Source organism: Dryobates pubescens, chromosome 9, assembly GCF_014839835.1.
Source record: "Dryobates pubescens isolate bDryPub1 chromosome 9, bDryPub1.pri, whole genome shotgun sequence".
Classification (NCBI taxonomy): domain Eukaryota; kingdom Metazoa; phylum Chordata; class Aves; order Piciformes; family Picidae; genus Dryobates; species Dryobates pubescens.
Window position 1 is genome coordinate 5532164 of NC_071620.1, and position 18868 is coordinate 5551031.

General features: G+C 45.6%; 1 protein-coding gene across 1 annotated transcript in view; it reads right to left on the minus strand.

The window, feature by feature from the left end:
• The window catches only part of TERT (telomerase reverse transcriptase), a 36116-nt gene extending 24355 nt beyond the window's left edge, over positions 1-11761 (minus strand). Inside the window, exons 1-4 of the mRNA XM_009899575.2 lie at positions 11501-11761; positions 8050-9925; positions 6632-6827; positions 287-476 (exon numbers count right to left, since the gene is read on the minus strand). Coding sequence (XP_009897877.2) covers positions 287-476; positions 6632-6827; positions 8050-9925; positions 11501-11728 — 2490 coding nt within the window. The 5' untranslated portion in view covers positions 11729-11761. The remainder of the gene's footprint in view (positions 1-286; positions 477-6631; positions 6828-8049; positions 9926-11500) is intronic.
• Positions 11762-18868: the final 7107 nt, after the last annotated feature.

An 18868-nucleotide genomic window follows, 5' to 3' on the forward strand; every position in this document is an offset into this window, starting at 1 on the left:
AAGAGAAAAGAAAGAAAACATGATTAATTGATAGGCCATGCTGTACTGATAGGCTTGTTACCTTAAGACAGGCTAGAAAACAGAAGTATGTGATCCTGGAACTGGAAGCTAACAGTAATTAAGCACTGGGAAGGCAGAGGCTAAGCTGGAACAGACAGACCCAGTCAGTCATTCTGACTTGAATGCTCCAGTTCATCATGCTAAAACTAGTTTCATGTAACATAAACCCCTCACTTTCTTAGCTGCCTACATCACACCCACACAAAATAAGGAAGAAAATACAAACCTTCTTTTCTCTGCTCTCCTTGCTGAGTGCTGGTGCTTCAAGAACATTGCTCACTTTTACTATGGGTCTTAACCCCTGTGTTTTGGGGATGAACCGGAGCTTTGACACCACAGGAAGGCACTTTTTGTGACGGAGAGCTTCGATCTCCTCCGAAGACAAAGCACGCAGGTGTGCTTCAGCAATATGGCTTCTAAAACACAAACAGACATTCAGTGTGAGCAAAAGGAAAGGCAGAGTGGAAACACTTAATTTGTTTATGATAACTCAAGGCAAGTATTTTTCTAAGGAAATAAATACAAATAGAACAGAACAGAGCAGAATAGACCAGACCAGACCAGACCAGGTTGGAAGAGACCTTCAAGATCAAATAACCTCTGCAGAAAGCGACATGGAAATCTGAATTTCAGAACAATGTCATGATATTCTAATGACAATGGAATATAACACTAAGTGAGAAGACATTCCTGCTTGAAGCAAATAAATAGAATTAAAATAGCTTCAGGCATGATGAAAATTTAATGTTGGGTGGTGTTTTTTTTAAATGAAGCTTAAAAGAAAATTTAAGCACAGATTAGCTGAGTACATGTGAACATTGTAAGATAATTTTTAGGCAAGAAAACAGGAAGTTGGATATTTCTCATGCTTTCAGGCATTTGGAAAAAAAAACACAATCAAAACATTAACAAAGCTGAATTCTGCAAACTACATCAAGAAAGATCCAGGGAAGGAAGTGCACAGTGCAAAGGGCTGTTCTACTTCCAACTAGAAGATCTGCTGGTTATTAGAAGTTGCAGTGAAATGAGATACTAGGTACACATACAGCTTAAGGACATTTAAGTATCCAGTAACACAATTCAAAAGAAGTGATATGATGAGCTGAAAGGAACAGCAGAAAACAGCAAAAAGAAAAAGAGGGCTCCCAAGTCACAGGTTCTGAGCTCCCTAAGTTCATCTTAACAGGAAATGGGTTTCCCTCTCAGGAATTACAACTCAGTGTAGCTTAGTTTAAATCAATACTTGCCCATGCAATGAGGCAGGATAAAGGCGGTGGAACCCTTGCTTTGACTTAAGATGTACTGCTGAAGTAGCCTAACTGCAACAAAAAGGACCTGGATCAGTCTCCTGCGCTGTTTGTATTGTTCAGAAGGACAAGATGAGCCATTCCAAAAAGCCCTGCAGCCTAGTGGTTAGGATATTCCCCTGGGAAGTGGAGCGAGACAATTCAAATCCCCAGAAATGAAGGGACTGGAATCCAAACTTGCACACACATTTTTCACATCTCATGCAAATCAGCAGCCTGGTTTAGCAAGGCAGCGGGGTGGATGGTGGAAACCTGGTAAGCATGCTCTAGGAGACATCTGAGAAGCAAACCATGCAGGTAAGAGAGCTACACAAATACTTCTACATTATATACAAGCTAACGATCCAGCTGCTGGGGCTGTCAGGATCTGAGTGGTAACAGTGCAGGACACCTAAAAGGTGGAGAGGCACCCAGGGCTTGCAAGTTAAGCTTTTACTGAATGAGTGCTTTGGGGATTTATGTCCACATTTAGAATTAAATTCCTGGTACAGATGCTTCCCAAAGCAAAGCAGAAAGGCCATGAGATTGCTTTTGCACATCTGGAGAACACTTATGTATTATGACTTAAGTTCTTTCCTGAACCCATAGAAGTTCATCATGTCTGATAGGATTAGGTAGACATCAAGGCAAAATGGAGAACTGAATGATCAGATCTCCATCCCTTTACAGCTGACACTTAAAACTGGAGGAAAACAAAAGCAAACCACAACCTCTGTATAAAAATGTATGACTTCCTATGAAAGTGAAGACAAAGGTCAATTATTGGCAGATCTGATGGTGAAGACTCAGAACTTCTGCAGCATTCTCAACCCTCAGCAGCCACTGGATGGGGCAGGGAGGGTGCTGCTGACACCACCACATCGAGGACATTATTTTGTAAACATAACTTGACATTCTGTAGGCCATGTAACTTGAAGTATTATGAAATACTGACTTTTTTTCTTATTAAAGTGATAGTTTTAATTTAGAAGCTTGGTATAGCTTCAAAAATGAAAAGAAAGTTATCTGTGTGCAACAACCAGCACATTCTCACCTCTACCCATACAGCAAGACAAACATACAGATTCAGGTCCCTTCTCAGAACTATGGCCTGTACCCTTGAGTGGAATTCTGCACTGCAAGAAGAAAGTCACTCCTTTGGGATGGGAATTTACTCCACAGTAACAATGCGGTGCAAAGGTAAGCTCATGAGTAAAGTTCAGGTCCACACAGTACAGCCTGTTCTGTCTGTTCTCTTCCTCCCAGTGGAGGAGGGGAAAGGACTAGAAAGGCATCAGTGGCCACATTTGGCTGTGAATGCCTTCCTCTGAGCCAGCTCAGAGCAATGACCAGGAACAGCTCCAACCAAGGAGGAGGAAGAACCAGCCACAGAACAGCTAATAGCTTCCTCCAAGGAAGATGGAAGCAGCTCAATGGGGTCTGAAAACACTAGCTGGGTAAGAGAAGGCAGTAACTGAAGAGCTTCAAAATGGCAAAGGTAGGCCTCAACAACTGTTTCCCATTATCTCTAAACCCCTATCTCTCTGTGTGTAAAACAGGCCACCTGTACTTATGTAGCAAACTGGATTAACAGACCTCACATTACATTGCACACCTGAAAAGCAGTGCTGAAAGCCCTCGCCTCACGAGCGATGCTTAACTGCAACAGCTTGGATCAGACTAAAAGTCCACCTGGCTACATACCCTGCAGCCAACAGCAAAGACTCTGTCCTTGCAGCACACAGGATCACAGTATCACCAAGGTTAGAAGAGACCTCAAAGATCATCAAGTCCAACCTGTCACCACAGACCTCATGACTAGACCATGGCACCAAGTGCCACGTCCAATCCCCTCTTGAACACCTCCAGGGATGGTGACTCCACCACCTCCCTGGGCAGCACATTCCAATGGCGAATGACTCGCTCAGTGAAGAACTTTCTCCTCACCTCCAGCCTAAACTTCCCCTGGAGCAGCTTGAGACTGTGTCCTCTTGTTCTGGTGCTGGTTGCCTGGGAGAACAGACCAACCCCTTCCTGGCTACAACCACCCTTCAGGTAGTTGTAGAGAGCAATAAGGTCTCCCCTGAGCCTCCTCTTCTCCAGGCTAAACAATCCCAGCTCCCTCAGCCTCTCCTCATAGGGCTTGTGCTCAAGACCTCTCCCCAGCCTCATTGACCTTCTCTGGACACGTTCCAGCAACTCAGAATCTTTCTCAAACTGAGGGGCCCAGAACTGGACAGTACTCAAGGTGTGGCCTAACCAATGCAGAGTACAGGGGCACAATGACTTCCCTGTTCCTGCTGGCCACACTATTCCTAATGCAGGCCAGGATGCTGTTGGCCTTCTTGGCCACCTGGGCACACTGCTGGCTCGTGTTTAGGCTGCTGTCAACCAGCACCCCCAGATCCCTCTCTGTTTGGCAGCTCTCCAGCCACTCTGACCCCAGCCTGTAGCTCTGCATGGGGTTGCCGTGGCCAGAGTGCAGCACCCGGCACTTGGACTTGTTGAATGCCATCCTGTTGGACTCTGCCCTTCTGTCCAGTCGGTCAAGGTCCCTCTGCAGAGCCCTTCTACCCTCTAACTGACCAACATCTGCTCCCAACTTGGTGTCATCTGCAAATCTGCTGATGACTGACTCAATCCCCTCATCCAGATCATCAGTGAAGATATTAAAGAGGATGGGGCCCAGCACCGATCCCTGGGGGACGCCACTGGTGACGCTTGGCAAGCAGGCAGCACTACTTCCCTGAGATGTTTCTGCAGCTTCCAGCAATCTGCAGCTCAGAGGATTGCCAAGCCCAAGATCAGAAAGGCCTTCCTGCATTGCAGGGGACTATGTGGGGCAAGAGGAAACAGCCTCGAGTTGTGCCAGGGGACATTCAGGTTGGAAAAATTTCTCCACAGAAAGGGTTGTCCATCATTGGCACAGGCTGCCCAGAGAGGTGGTAGAGTCACCTTCCCTGGAGATAATTAAAAGACATGTGGATGGGTCACTTAGGGACATGGTTTAGTGGTAGTGATTTAGCAGCAGTCATGGGATCACAAGCTCCAGGTGAGTGGTTTGACTTGAGGATCTCAAAGGTCTCTTCCTACAGTTATATGGTTCTACAAAAAACAGGATCAGCTCAGCTTAGTCTCTTAAATTCAGAGGAATTTGTCCTTGCACTCTGGGTAACTAGGCATAGGGATGAAAGGGCTAAAACAATTTATAAAGAAGTTGTTTTCTTTTAATCACAGATCTTGTATCTGATACAAATCTATACCTGATATAGACTGCAGTATATTCAAAATACAAAAATTAGTACTTGATGATCCTTTATGCCAAAAGTAGCCTCTGAAGTACATTAAAACCACATAAATACATTAAAACCACACTGCCATCGCTGGAGCTGTTTAAGAGACTGGATGAGGCACTTGGTAAGATGGTGTTGGGTGATAGGTTGGACTCAATCTCAAAGATCTTCTCCAACCTGGTCCAATTCAATTCAATAATACTATCTGTGACAACAAGGCTGTTAGTTTGAAGACAAACAGAATACGTGAGGCTGAAAATTATATTCTACTACTTCTATTTAAATTGCATATGTGCCACGACTTCAAACAGGATAGGGGAGGTTTAGGCTGGATGATAAGAAGTTGTTCTTCACAAAAAGAGTGATGGGTCATTGGAATGGGCTGCCCAGGGAGGTGGTGGAGTCACCATCACTGGAGGTGTTTAGGAAGAGACTGGATGAGGCACTTGGTGCCAAGGTTTAGTTAATAAGATGGTGTTGGGTGATAGGTTGGACTTGATGATCTCGAAGGTCTTTTCCAGCCTGGTTAATTCTATTTTATTCTATCCTATGCTATTCTATTCTATGACATATGGAGAAATCCTGCACTGGAGATACCAATGTTTAAATCAGGGAGCAGCAGGAAAGGAGGGGGAAAACTGCACATACAACATTGCAGACCAACACACCACTGTGAAAGCAAAAGGTTCACCATATAAAAGGACCATTAAAACACAAGACACCAAGTATGCTCATTGTGCACAGTTCCAGAGCGCTCTCAGACACCAACAATTTAAAATGAAAACCACACACTATGGAGATAAATGCACAGTAGTACTACTTACTAAAATTGCCTTCAAATCTTTCCTATTTTCTCACTCATTTGCTTAAACTTTGGTCTCTAAAATAATGCCCTAACTTAAAATACATGCCTGTATTTTTAAGATATAAAAAGCAGTATGGAATCCCACATCTGCACTAAAAGAGATGCTGCAGCTTTTAAATCCCTCCCCCTTCAAACCCCCCCCACAAACACACAAGGCTGCTGTCCTAATCTATGACCAGAGTATCACATAATTTCAGCAGAGGTTTGGTTTTTAAATTAAAGAAGCTGAAGCAAAATCAGTATTTTTAGAATCAACTTTCCCAAGGTTACTTTGGCTTTCTTTCACTCCATTTCACTCATTGTTAAAAGGTGTGTGTATATATATATATAAGTAAATTAGTTAAAACATAACCAATTTTTTTTGTTATGTCAACAGTTCGTTTTCTCCCACTACAGAACTTTAGATTTCAATCAGTTACCTCACACAAATTATTTCTGAACTTTCCTTTTGGAAAACTAAGCCAATAAATGGGCAATAAATGAAAACAGAATTGTAACTTCAGACTGCAAAGCACAAGAGGTCCACATATTCCATTCATGTTTGATTAGTTTTCTGTAGTCGTTTGGGCCTTAACTGGGAGTTAAGAGCTCAGATGGAGGCAAGGCTGAGAATCTCTCCCCTGCTCTCCCTCTCCTCCCTCCCAACAGAGAGGAAAAGAAAAGGAAAGGGAAGGAGCAAATCCACCAAGCAATAATTTGGAGTCGGCTTGGAAGTAGAGAGGTAAAGAGTTTTCTTTAAACAATATATATATATAACAGTAACAGGTAAGGTTCACAAGGGTAAGGAACAAGGATGAATGAGAGAGGGAAAAAAGAAACAAGAATACAAAACCAGTCTCTCTCTGAAGAGGCGTGGAGGCAGCAGGGAGAAGGACCAGGCCCAACCACGTGGCAGAAGAGCAGGAAGACAGCCGCTGTAGCTCTCATCCAGGAGAGGCAGGAGCCAAAAAGAACCTTAATGACCCCAATGCCTTCTCTTTTATACCCTAGCTGGGCAGGGAGGGGGGAGTAGAACAGACTCAATTTCCCAGGGGGGAAAACGCCCTGCAGGGAGGGCAAAGCACTCGCAATTCCTCCCCCCTTTGTTTTCAGAATGGGAGTTAACCCACCGCATTTTCTAACGTTACCTAATTCCGATGTTCTGTAACTTGCCCCACACCAGCTTTCGGTAGTAGTGAAGTTTGGTTTTCTGGGACATGGTCTCAGTGATATAGAAAAATGATCTGAGCAGCTCAACGACATAGGTACCCATCAGCCAGTACAGGAACTTAGCCAAAATTTCTTCACGGAGACAATGCTCAGAGGCAGGAACAAAGTGGTCACCTTCAATAAACAATTCAAAGGTAGTTACAGTTAAGTGTCATCGCTTCGTATTGGTAAAGAAACAGAACAAACAGAAAAACCACACACACAACACTTTTTTCCCCCCAGCTTGTAGTGAATGGAAACCATGGTTTTGAGCCACAGTTTCAGAATAAAGAGTCAACATGGAAGTATAACCTCCACTATATTTGACATCAGTTCTGAAACATCAGACTTTCATCTTCCTCCTACGTTACAAAGAACCTGGAGTAATTATAGAACCTTATTGCACCTTCTAAAAAGGAATACCATCTTAGCTCATATTACTGCAGGATCCAAGAACATTACCAGGTAAGAATAAATACTGCAAACACAGCAGTTAATAAGGTGCAATCTACAAAAATGGGAGAATGGATGCAGAAGAAAATGACAATTAGATCCTACAGCAATCAACCACTGAACTACTATTTCAGCCTAGATTTAAGTATTAGGACAGTGTTTGCAGAAAAGACTTCTTCAGGGAAGCAAACTTTACCTGTCATCTTCTAAAAAGAGGACTGAATAGAAAGGATTCATATAGAATTTGGAGCAATCAGCTGGCTCAAGACAGCTTTCAAGGTAAAGGACCACAGCCTCTGCACCACCAACTACCCGTCCTTAAGAAGTGATCAGAAAGGGTCTCCTGTTCCTAGAGAAGGGCTCTAGAAAGATGACAGGTAACGGACAATGCCTGTATTGCACTGCATGGGTTCCATATTGATGTCTCCCTCATAGAATTGATGTGAAGGCAGAAAAGCCCAACACTGGGAGATGAAAATTCACTCCAATAGCAGAGGAACACAAGCGCCTTAACTTACCTTAATTTCTCTCTGAAAGCTTACGGTACCCAACAGGTAGACTGCATTTGTTCCTTACGTGCTTAGGTCATTCTTAATGACCTTTCAGTTACTGTAATTTGGAAGGTAGGAGTGAAAGGGAAAGAGTGTTGTTGAAAGGCTGGTTCTAAACTCATGTTTGTGAAAATGTCATCACACAAAAAGCATGACTAAAACCCATGAAGTTCTGGAAGGAAGACAGGCTTAAGCATTCTTCCATCATTAGTAACAGACACTACCAGGTTTGCCCTCTTGGCTAGGGTTAGCATCCAACAACTCGTAAGCCCACATTCACTATCCTGCCCTTCTCACCTCAAACATCGGTCACCAGACACTCCCACCACATAGTTCTTCAACAAAAGAAGTACCTTTGGCTAGACGAAGCCACAAGCAGTCATTCACCCTCATCTTCCACATCAACTCTCGCAAGGAAAGCTTAGCAAACATCCCCATGGAAATGAACACCTTCACGTTTTTTAGGAAGCGGCACTTGTTATGACTGGAACCCCACAGCTCAGCGGGGATGACCTTCTCCAGGCACTCTCTCACAAACAGGTACACCTCCCAGCGTGTGCTGCGCTGTTTGATGAGCTGCCCGAGGTCTGAATCACCCGCCTCTCCTTGGTCTTGCTCCTCACTCTGCCACTCCCCACAGGCAGATTTGGTGAGAGAAACACGTGAGTTATCTGGCACGTCAGCGTTACTGCTGCTTGTCACACACTTAACAGGCTCTTTTCCACACTGCTCTGCTTTGTGGTGAACCTCTACTTCCCCGGGCAAGCCTGCCTGACAGCGCAGCTCCGTTTTTCTTGTATTGGTTTCAGGTATGTGGACAGGGCAATTTTTTTTCAAGAGAACTAAGTAAGGACACCGTCTGTGGTTCCTCAGCAGTGCCTGAAACACGCATCTCATTTGCCAGTAGCGCCTGGGCAACCTCTTTTTTCTCCGCTTGTGAGCTGTCAGACTTTGGTGGTGCTTTTGCTCCAACACATTCTGGCTTAAGAATATAGCTTCTACAAGCAGTCTTCCACCTGCCTTAGAGCCCTGCAAGCGGTTCAATAAAAATGATTTAGAAAAACATTCTTTGAAACCCCTGCGAGAATACAGAATTGGCTTCCTGTCAATGTATACTGCAGAACCTAAGAGCCTGTTTGGTAACTTCTTTGCCAAGTGAGCTACAGCACTTTCCTGCCTTCTGTACTTTGAAGAAATACCCTCCACGGGTTTGATTTGTACAGAATCCAAATGAGAGTCACAGGTATTCAGCTCTACTCCTTTCCTATGAGATTCTGCTTGCTTTTCAGCGCCGGACTTGGAACACTTGGTACTCTGAACTCCCCGCAGAAAAGATCTTTCACCTGCCACACACTTCTTCCCATCGTGGGATGTGAGAGCTAAGGAAGGACCAGACAGATCACTTTGAGAATCGTGTGCTTTTTTAATGAGGCATACAGAACGTGAGGCTACACAACCAGCTCCACAGCTCCAGCAGCTACTTTGCTTCACCTCAGCAGTGACACCATCAGCATTTTTGTCTCTCGCTTTCTCCTCTACTTTTGCTCTCTTAGCTGGAATTTCAGGTTGTTCCCTATCATGCTTCCTTTTTAAAGATGGTGCTGCAGCTGACAAATGTAAACTGGAGCTACTCTGGTTTTCTAGGTGCTCAGTAACCATTCTGATCTGTTCCTCTGCTTTAGAAACATCATTTGCAGAACAGTGATAACAGGACACACTGGCTTTCGTATTTCTCAGACTGGAGACGTCAGCTTCGAGTCTTTGTCTGCATTTCCACCCATGTGGCTTTGCAAGATATTGTCTATGAAACCTGAGTCTTTTTTGAATATAGTTGAGCAAGCTACTACGCTTACGCTTTGATAACCGTTGTTTAGCAAATACTGAGGATGAGTCTACGTTAACAGTATGCGAAATAAGTTCATAAATTGGCTGTCCACAAACCTGGTAACAACTACTAGGGGGAACCAGCATAAAGATTGCACAGTGTTCCAACAAATACATCGCCACATCATCCCCTATCCTGCTCAGCAGCGTTTCCCAGAGGCCACTGATACGCATCGTTTCGGTTACAGTATTGGGCAGGTAGCTGTATACACGTGAAAATGGCATGATTGGGAAATCAGAACTGTTCTCATCCAGTAAGGAGTATCCATATGCGAGGATATTCTTCTTTCTTTTTTCACACAATCTTTGAATAACTCTTGTGATGACTTCATCCTGACCAGATAACTGAAGACAGAAAGAAAAAAAGACAATTACCTTTTATCACCAACTCTTCCACAAACTACAATATATGTTTTAAAGGCACAGACATGCAAGTTACACAGCCTTAGACCTCAGCTTTAGAACAATAGAACAACAGAACAATAGAATAAACCAGGTTGGAAGAGACCTTCAAGATCATCGTGTCCAACCCATCAACCAATCCAACACCACCTAAACAACTAACCCATGGCACCAAGCACCCCATCAAGTCTCCTCCTGAACACCTCCAATGATGGCGACTCTACCACCTCCCCAGGCAGCCCATTCCAATGGGCAATCACTCTCTCTGTATAGAACTTCTTCCTGACATCCAACCTAAACCTCCCCTGGCACAGCCTGAGACTGTGTCCTCTTGTTCTGGTACTGGTTGCCTGGGAGAAGAGACCATCATCCGTCTGTCTACAATCTCCCTTCAGGTAGTTGTAGAGAGCAATAAGGTCACCCCTGAGTCTCCTTCTCTCCAGGCTAAGCAACCCCAGCTCCCTAAGTCTGTCCTCATAGGGCTTGTGTTCCAAACCCTTCACCAACTTCATTGCCTTTCTCTGGACACGCTCCAGCAAGTCAACATCCTTCCTAAACTTAGATCAACTCTTTGGGAGTAATACTAACGCTTCACAAATGCCACAGCCAAAAAGAAAGATTTTCAAGCATACAAGAAGCTTACACACAGCAATATGGGCCAACATCTTTCAAGAAGTCCTTTTAACGTTTGCCGGTTTGATCCTGGCTTTCATGCCCAGGAAACATCCTACACTACTCCCCTCAGCTCCCTCAGCCACCAAGACTCCAAGGCCTTCACGGTCACTTTGCCTGTCGATGCCTGCCTAGGTAGACACTAACGTCCAAGAATGAGCACTGATTTTCTTGAAGGCTCCATCTCCTTTGTGTACAGAAAAGCAATGAAATAACTCAGTCCACGACTCTAAAACCCGCTGAACAAGCTTGCCGTTTGTTTCCTGCTGTAGCCGTTTCGGTCGCGCACGCCGTAGCTTCGAGAGAGAAAAGCAGCGTTTCCCCTCCACAAAGTTTCTTCCGCTTAAACACCAACCTGCAAGCTGTTTCCCCTACTGTTCTCTATCCTCTGAAGAGCAGGAAGGTGGCATTTTTCATTTCCAGTCGCTCCCCGCCAACATGCGGGAGAGGTCAGGGGGCCCCGAGCACGCAGTCCTTTTGTGCTAAGCACTCCCTCCATGGCACCAGGACTTTGCTCTCCCACGGATGGTGCCCCACTCCTCCCAGCTAGCTGAGGTCGACAGCCGGAGGGGCCGGAGGTGGCAGGCGGGCCGCGGCGGGGAGCCCCGAGGGGCCGGCAGCAGCCCCGAGCACGCATGGAGGACGCGAAGCACGCTGCCACCCGCCCAGCGCCGGCCGTGCTACCCCGCCGAGGGCCAGCACTAGCGGCCGGCGAAGCCCCGCGCCGCCACTTACGGCCCCAGGGGTCTCGGCAGGGCTCGCTGCTCGGCGGGGGCTCCGCTCCCGCGGCCGCCCCGCGCTCGATGCCAGGTGCAAGCGGACCATCACTTGCGCTCTGCCTCCTACCTGCTGGAAGGTGAAGGGCCGGGGGATGGCGCGGGCCCCGCAGGGGACGCACACCACACACTGACTCACGAAGGTCCGGTAGCAGGCGGCGTCGTCGCCCCGCAATAACTCGGCCTCTCCAGCACTGCTCTCCTGCAGCCGCCGGATGAAGGTCTCCAGCGGGGTAACCTCGGCGTAGCAGCCGCGCAGGGCACCCAACACCGCAGCGAAGGGCTCCGCGCCCGCCATGTTGGGGAGACGGAGCACGCCGCAGCCGGGGCTGGCCCCCGCGCTCCCCGCCGTCGCGCACCCCTCCGCTCCCCTGCCGCCGCCGAGCCGCAGGGAACTGCTGCGGCCTTTGGGTTTTTCTAGGGGTTTTGGTAGGGTTTTTATTTTTGGTTTAATAACAGTATTTTTTATAAAAAGAGCGGTGTGAGATTGCTGTGGTCTGTTTAGGGTTTTGGGGGTTTTTGTTTGTTTAGTAAGAGCTGCGCCCAGGTGCCGCTGATCCCTGATTAGCACAGAGGGGCAGCAGCGGGGGCCGGGGGCGGGACCGCCGGCTGCTGTCGCTTTCCACTCTTCCATCCCTCCGGCGGTAGCCGGTGAGGCCGGGGGCGACCGAGCCGGGCGATGGGCGAAGGCACGGCTGGAGCGTCTGTGAAGCAGAGAGCCAGCGCCGGCTACTACAAATCCGTGGCACAGCTTCTGACCGGACAGTCAGGCTGTTAACTTCAGACAGCTTCGTAGCATGTTTTTCAGTGAATAATTCGTGCTGTGTATTTCCAGGTTGCTTGGGATAGCGCGACCTACGTTCCACAAAAGTGTTGAGGAAAGCTTTCATAGGATCATAAAATTGGTAGGGGTTGGAAGGGACCTCTGGAGATCATCAAATCCAAACTCCCTGCCAAAGCAAGATCTCTTAGGGCAGGCTGTACAAGAGTGCGTCCAGACGGGTCTTGGAAGTCTCTAGAGAAGGAGACTCCACAACCTCTCTGGGCAGCCTGTTCCATCACCCAGGGCTCCATCACCCTTACAAGTAATGAAGTTTTTCCTCATACTGAGGTAGAACTTCATGTGCTCCAGACTGGATCCAGTGCAACTCGTTCTGTCACAGGACACCAATGAATAGAGGCTAGCACCTTTTTCTTGACACCCACCCTTAGGATAGTAGTAAATATTAATAAGATCTCCTCTCAGTCTTCTCCAGACAGCCCCAGGTCTCTCAGCCTATCCTCCTAACACAAATGTTCCAGTCCCTTGATCATCCTTGTAGCCATCTGTTGGTCACTCTCTAGTGTATCCCTGTCCCTCTCAAACTGGGGAGCCCGGAACTGGACACAATACTCCAGATTAAGTCTCATGAGGGCAGAGTAAAGGGGGAGGAGAACCTCCTTTGACCTACTAGCTACACTTAATGCACTCCAGGATACCATTGGCCTTCCTGGTCACAAGGGCACATTACTGTCCCACGGATACTTTATTTTCTGCCTTTGAAGGTGATGAAGAGTTATTCAAGTGAGTTTTCTTAGTTTATTAAGATAGATTTCCTATGGAAGAAACCAGGGGGATTCCTTTTTAAGGAGCTCCTTTTAGGATCATCTCTCTATACAGGATGTGTCTGAAAGGAGAGCAAGTGTAGAAGAGGTTATGGTAGATATGAACAGAGTAAACCCTTAAAATTACCATCTGGTCCTATGTTTCTTGTCAAACTCGTGAATGAAGAGGGCAGATCACTTTTGATAGTGTGTAACCCCCTACTTGAAACTTCTCTTGGTATCTAAAGACTTCAGGGTAGCAAACTTCATGCTAGACTGCAAAAGGGATTGCAGTTCTGGAGAACTGTAGGTCTCAAAGACTGATGGTTATTCCAGGTAAATTAGTGGAAATAACAAAAGTTCGGATTAGTGGATGCTGAGAGGAATAGAATCATAGAATCATTGTTCAGGTTGGAAGGTACCTAAAGGATCATCCCGTTCCAGCCCTGCTGCCATGGGCAGGGACTCCTCACACTAGATCAGGTTGCCCAGAGCCACATCCAGTCCAGTCTTAAAAACCTCCAGTAAGGAGGCTTCTACCACCTCCCTGGGCAACCTGTTCCAGTGTCTCACCACCTTCATGGGGAAGAACTTCTTCCTAATATGCAATCTGAATCTACCCATTTCTATTTTTTTTCCCATTCCCCCTAGTCCTATCACTACCTGACATGCTAAAAAGTCCCTCCCCAGCTTTCTTGTAGCCCCTTTCAGATACTGGAAGGCCACAATTAGGTGCCTCGGAACCTTCTGTTCTCTAGACCGAACAGCCTCAACTCTCAGTCTGTCCTCATAGGGAGAGGTGCTCCAGTGCTCTGATCCTCCTCATGGCCCTTCTCTAGACACATTCCAGCACCTCCAGATCCTTCCTGTAATAAGGGCCCCAGAACTGGACGCAGTACTCCAGGTGGGGTCTCACCAGAGCAGAGTAAAAGGGGAGAATCGCCTCCCTCGACCTTCTGGCTATGCTTCTCTTGATGTAGCCCAGGATGTGATTGGCTTTGTGGGCTGCAAGTGCACACTGGTGGCTCATGTTGAGCTTCTCATCCACCAGCACCCCCAGGTCCTTTTCTTCAGGGCTGCTCTCAAGCCAGTCCCTGCCCAGCCTATGTTGGTGCTTGGGATTGCCCCAACCCAGATGCAGGACCTTGCACTTGGTCTTGCTGAACCTCATGAGGTTGTCATGGGTCCACCTCTCCAGCCTGTCAAGTTCCCTCTGGATGGCCTCCCTTCCCTCCAGTGTGCTGTACCACACAGCTTGGTGTCATCAGCAAACTTGGCTGAGGGTGCACTCAATGCCACTGTCCATATTGCCAACAAAGATGTTAAACAAGACTGGGCCCAGAGCTCATTTTGCAGCAGGGCATGTTGTGTGTGGGAACGAGCCCTTTTGAGGACTGTTATTATTACAGTTACCAGAGTTACATGGATCTGGTTGTTCCCATGTGTCTATCCTAGTCCTCTGGATTTGGACTCATCCTGAGGGTTGGAGTGGCCTCTTCTCTACCCTTTTACTGCTTTTTCCAGGCTACTGTGTGTCTCTGCCACTGTACTGAATGATATGTCTCTCTCCTCACACCTCCCCCAGCCTTTATTTGATCCAACTTCTCCTTTGTCTATTGCTCCTTAAAACTCCTCCTTCTATATTTGCCTGCTCAGAGTCACATTCTTCATTGCATCAGATACACCCTGTGTTAGTCAAACTTTGAACCTTTGTCTTCAGTTCAGTGTTAATTGATCTTCAGTGATACTTTTCACCCTTCAGTTGCAGTATTTCCTCCACAGATTCTTTGATCCTTTTTTCTCAGCCATGCTTATTCCTGTCTGTTCTAGTGATCAGCCCTAGGCCAACAAAACACCTGCCTGTGATAGAGACTAAACAGCAGATGTGTCAAAAGCTGTGATTTTCAGTAGAGGAGATGTAACTTGTGAGGTTCATCTGGAAAAGGGGAGGTTATACTTCAGTAGATCCTGTGGAACTCAGTCCAAACTAGGCATCCATGACAACTCTGAGCTGAAGCCTGCAAAGTGATGCAGCTGGGAGGTTGCAGGACAGTAAGGAGGGAAAGCATACTGGATATCCACTGCTGTCTCACCCTGAGCCAGGCATGAGTGTTAGGCAGCACTAAGCTGCAGCTTTGCCAGGCCCAGTGTTCTCAATGGAGCAAAAAGTCTAGCTGTGGTTCCCAAGCATATGCTTAAAGGATTTTGCATCAGTGGAAGAGAGCATGCAGGCAAACAACAGCATTGAAACATCTGCTTAGCTTTAGGCTACTCACCACAGACTGACCCGTGGCCAAAAACTGCTAGGGGCAATTAATGATTGAACTCTTCAAAGTCCAGGGTAAGATAATCCTTGAATCTTTGCAGGCATGCAAAACTGGAAGGACAAATCATAATGGCAACCATCAGAGAGCAGTAAGTTAACAAGGATGTGGAGGTGTGGATGACTAATGAGAACACTAATGGCCGGAAACTGAGAGGCTGGTACATACTATATCCAAGAGCTTGCCAGAAGTTTTGTGGCAAGGATTAAAAGGGCAGAACAGTGCCAAAATAGAAAGCTGGAGGAAAAACCTACCCTATTCTTTTAGGAAAACACAGGCAGGCAACCTGAGCCAAAACTCTTCAGGGTCAAAATGTTTGTCTTTTGAATCTGAGGTATTTTAAAAGGATTAAATAAATATGAAAAAAAAAAAGGTAATACAAGATTGTTTGGCTTCAGTATTAAAAGGAGCAGCAGGAAATAAGATTGCATAAAGGAAAAGCTGGAGCAAACTGATTAGATCCAGATATCCTTAAGAAGCAGTGGTATTTAACACAGATGTATGAAAACATGGGAGACATCACAATATGCCCTGTGTACTAAGAGGAAATTCTTCAGTGTGCCTGTGGCTGGCAATGTTCATGGATCCACACAGGTACATAGCTAAGGGCTCCTAGTATGAGGGGAAGCAGCCAGACTGTCATTGGGCATCTAGGGAAACTGAGTTTTTCCTGGCTTCTCAACTCCTATAGCTACTCATTTTGAGGGTTTTACACAGCCCTGTCAGAAAACTCCTACAGTCTATTACAGGAAGAAGATGCTGCACTTGCACTGGAGGCTCCTGAGGTCCCTTCCCACCTGCATTTAGATCTTATGATACTGAAAAGCTGGGGATCATTTCCACATCAGATGTACCTTGAGAGGGAAAAACCCAAATAAATGGAAGATGTGGTGTTTGCAGACAAACTACAACATTGTCCAAAGGCTTCTGGCATCGAGCTGGAGATGCTGGCGTTACAACAGAGTGCAATACTGTATTAAAAGGGAAAATGCACCGAGGCTGTCTAGGTCTCAGCAGTGTATACAGCACCTCTGTGGCAGCAGCAGATGCAGAGCAGATTTCTTGAGCTTTGCTGGCAAAACTGCCCATGCTGCTGCCCATGCTGCTGCCCATTGTATTATTCAGCCCAGGGAAAAAACAACAAAGCCATGAGGGCAGTAGGTCATTTCTTGGAGAACAACCAGCAGCAGGTGAAGATGAGCAGGAAGCAGCATGGTATGGAAGTGGAATTGTGTGGGAATAGAGCACAGTGCCTGTGGCACAGCCAAGAAGCTGAGTCACCAGGTCTTGCACAGCTACAGAAAGAGCGGAGCCTGCTGCCTTTCTTCACTCATGCCCTTAGGAGATCATGATTGCCGTTATTATGCACCATAACTACAGTGCAAACATATCTACTAGAAGCATATAATGACTTTCCCTAATTAGCTCTAAAACAGTCCCATCCCCACATCACCATAATCTTTTAACTTCCAAAGCCATTACAAGCCTCAGGGAGATGAGAATGAGAGATAAGTCACCTATTTACTTACCACATTTAATCCTGTTAGAACTGAGAAGTTTCTTTTAGTCCTAAACAGATCACAGATACTGATAATCCAGCATCAACTGCAATATGGTCAAATTTCATATGCAGCTTTTCTTCTGCATTAACAGCATCCAGAACCACATTTTTAAGCTGATATAATTGCCACAAGTAGGAAGCTGAAATACTTCACTCTCATATGCAGCCTTTTCTTCTGCATTAACAGCATCCAGAGCCACATTTTCTGTTTTAAGCTGATAGAATTGCCACAAGTAGGAAGCTGAAATACTTCATTCTCATATGCAGCTTTTCTTCTCCATTAACAGCATCCAGAGCCACATTTTCTGTTTTAAGCTGACAGAATTGCCACAAGTAGAAAGTTAAAAGTATTTAGTATCTCTAAAGTTATACTACTCACACAACTTATCACCACTTGTCTTTCCAACAACAAAAGGTAACTGTCCTGTATGCAAAGTCTTTTATTTGGAAATGGAATGCACAAAACAGTGACTTGGAACAGGAAAGTCTCACTCATTTGAGGAATTAAAATGGTCTGATTTTATATTCTTCATGACTACTATTATGAGGCCATCATCATCAGAAATGCAAGACAGAAGACCAATAAACTCACAGTATGTAAAGGTGCAAGAGTCATTTTTCAACAGCTACATAAAAAAATGAGTGATGAAACATTAGAAATACCTGCATATGGTATTCTGGACCTCCTCTAGAAGAACCAGTAACTTGATTGTTTCAGAATGGCACAGAAAGGGATTGTGCTATATGCATTATTTGTAGGAGGGGATTTTTCTTTTGCACGCTTACATTTAACAGTTAGTATAAGATAGGAATCACCAATGAGTTTGCTTAACAGCAAAGAGCTTCTTCCAAGCAAATCCAAACCATATATAATGAATGCAACCTGTTTTACATAGACTAGGGGGAATGGAATGAAGCTGGAGGTGGGGAGATTCAGACTGGACATGAGGAAGAAGTTCTTCACTGTGAGAGTGGTGAAGCCCTGGAATGGGTTGTCCAGGGAGGTGGTTGAGGCCCCATCCAAGCCCAGGCTGGATGAGGCTCTGGTCAGCCTGATCTAGTGTGAGGTGTCCCTGCCCATGGCAGGGGGGTTGGAACTAGATGATCCTTGTGGTCCCTTCCCACCCTGACTGATTCTATGATTCTATGACTTATGTATGTTTAATGCTAAAATAACCAGTCCTCCTTAGTTGCAGTTAACAGTGTAAAAGAGACCTTAATGTGAACATCAGTGAAATAATCACTTACAGACTCTCTTCTATTGCCAGGAGCAGGTAACGAAGACTTCAGAATAAGACACGAGTCTGTGACAAAAAAGGTTAGGCACATTTCTGTATCTTTTTGGGACCCAAGTATTTATGTGTTCAGATTTTTTCAGTACCAGAATTGGATAAAATCCACTTCATAAGGTAGTTACAGGCAAATATTTCAACCAATGACAAATTGAATAGCCTTGCACAAACGACATGCAATTTCATAAAGACATTTCAGACGCACTAGGGTTCATTTGGAAAGGTACTGACCAAAGCAAAACTAGAATTGGACAACAAAATTCTGCTGTTTGGACTTCTTTTTCCCACTTTTCTTTAAATTACATTTTATTTGCCGCTGAATGCAATGCACTCTGTGTTTCACTTAATGTAATTAAGAAGCCTGCTTTTAAAAATCTAGAGCCATTGCTTCTACATGCAGCTGTGAACTCTGGAGTTTTGGTATAATGATTAAACTTGACTCTCACTAAATTGAGAGCAACAGATGAAAACACTTCCCTTATTCAACTGTTCCCATGGAATATGGATTTTAAATTGTGTGCCTGGAAGATAGCTGCTCTTCACCAGGCTGGACTTTTTGCTCTGTAGCCAGGCAGTCTGTCGAGCTTGTGCTGTATTTGAGTAAAATCATTCCACTTGAATGATGTGTTTCGTAGTATAAGTATGGACAGGGAGAGACAGAGAGAGGGGAAAGACTA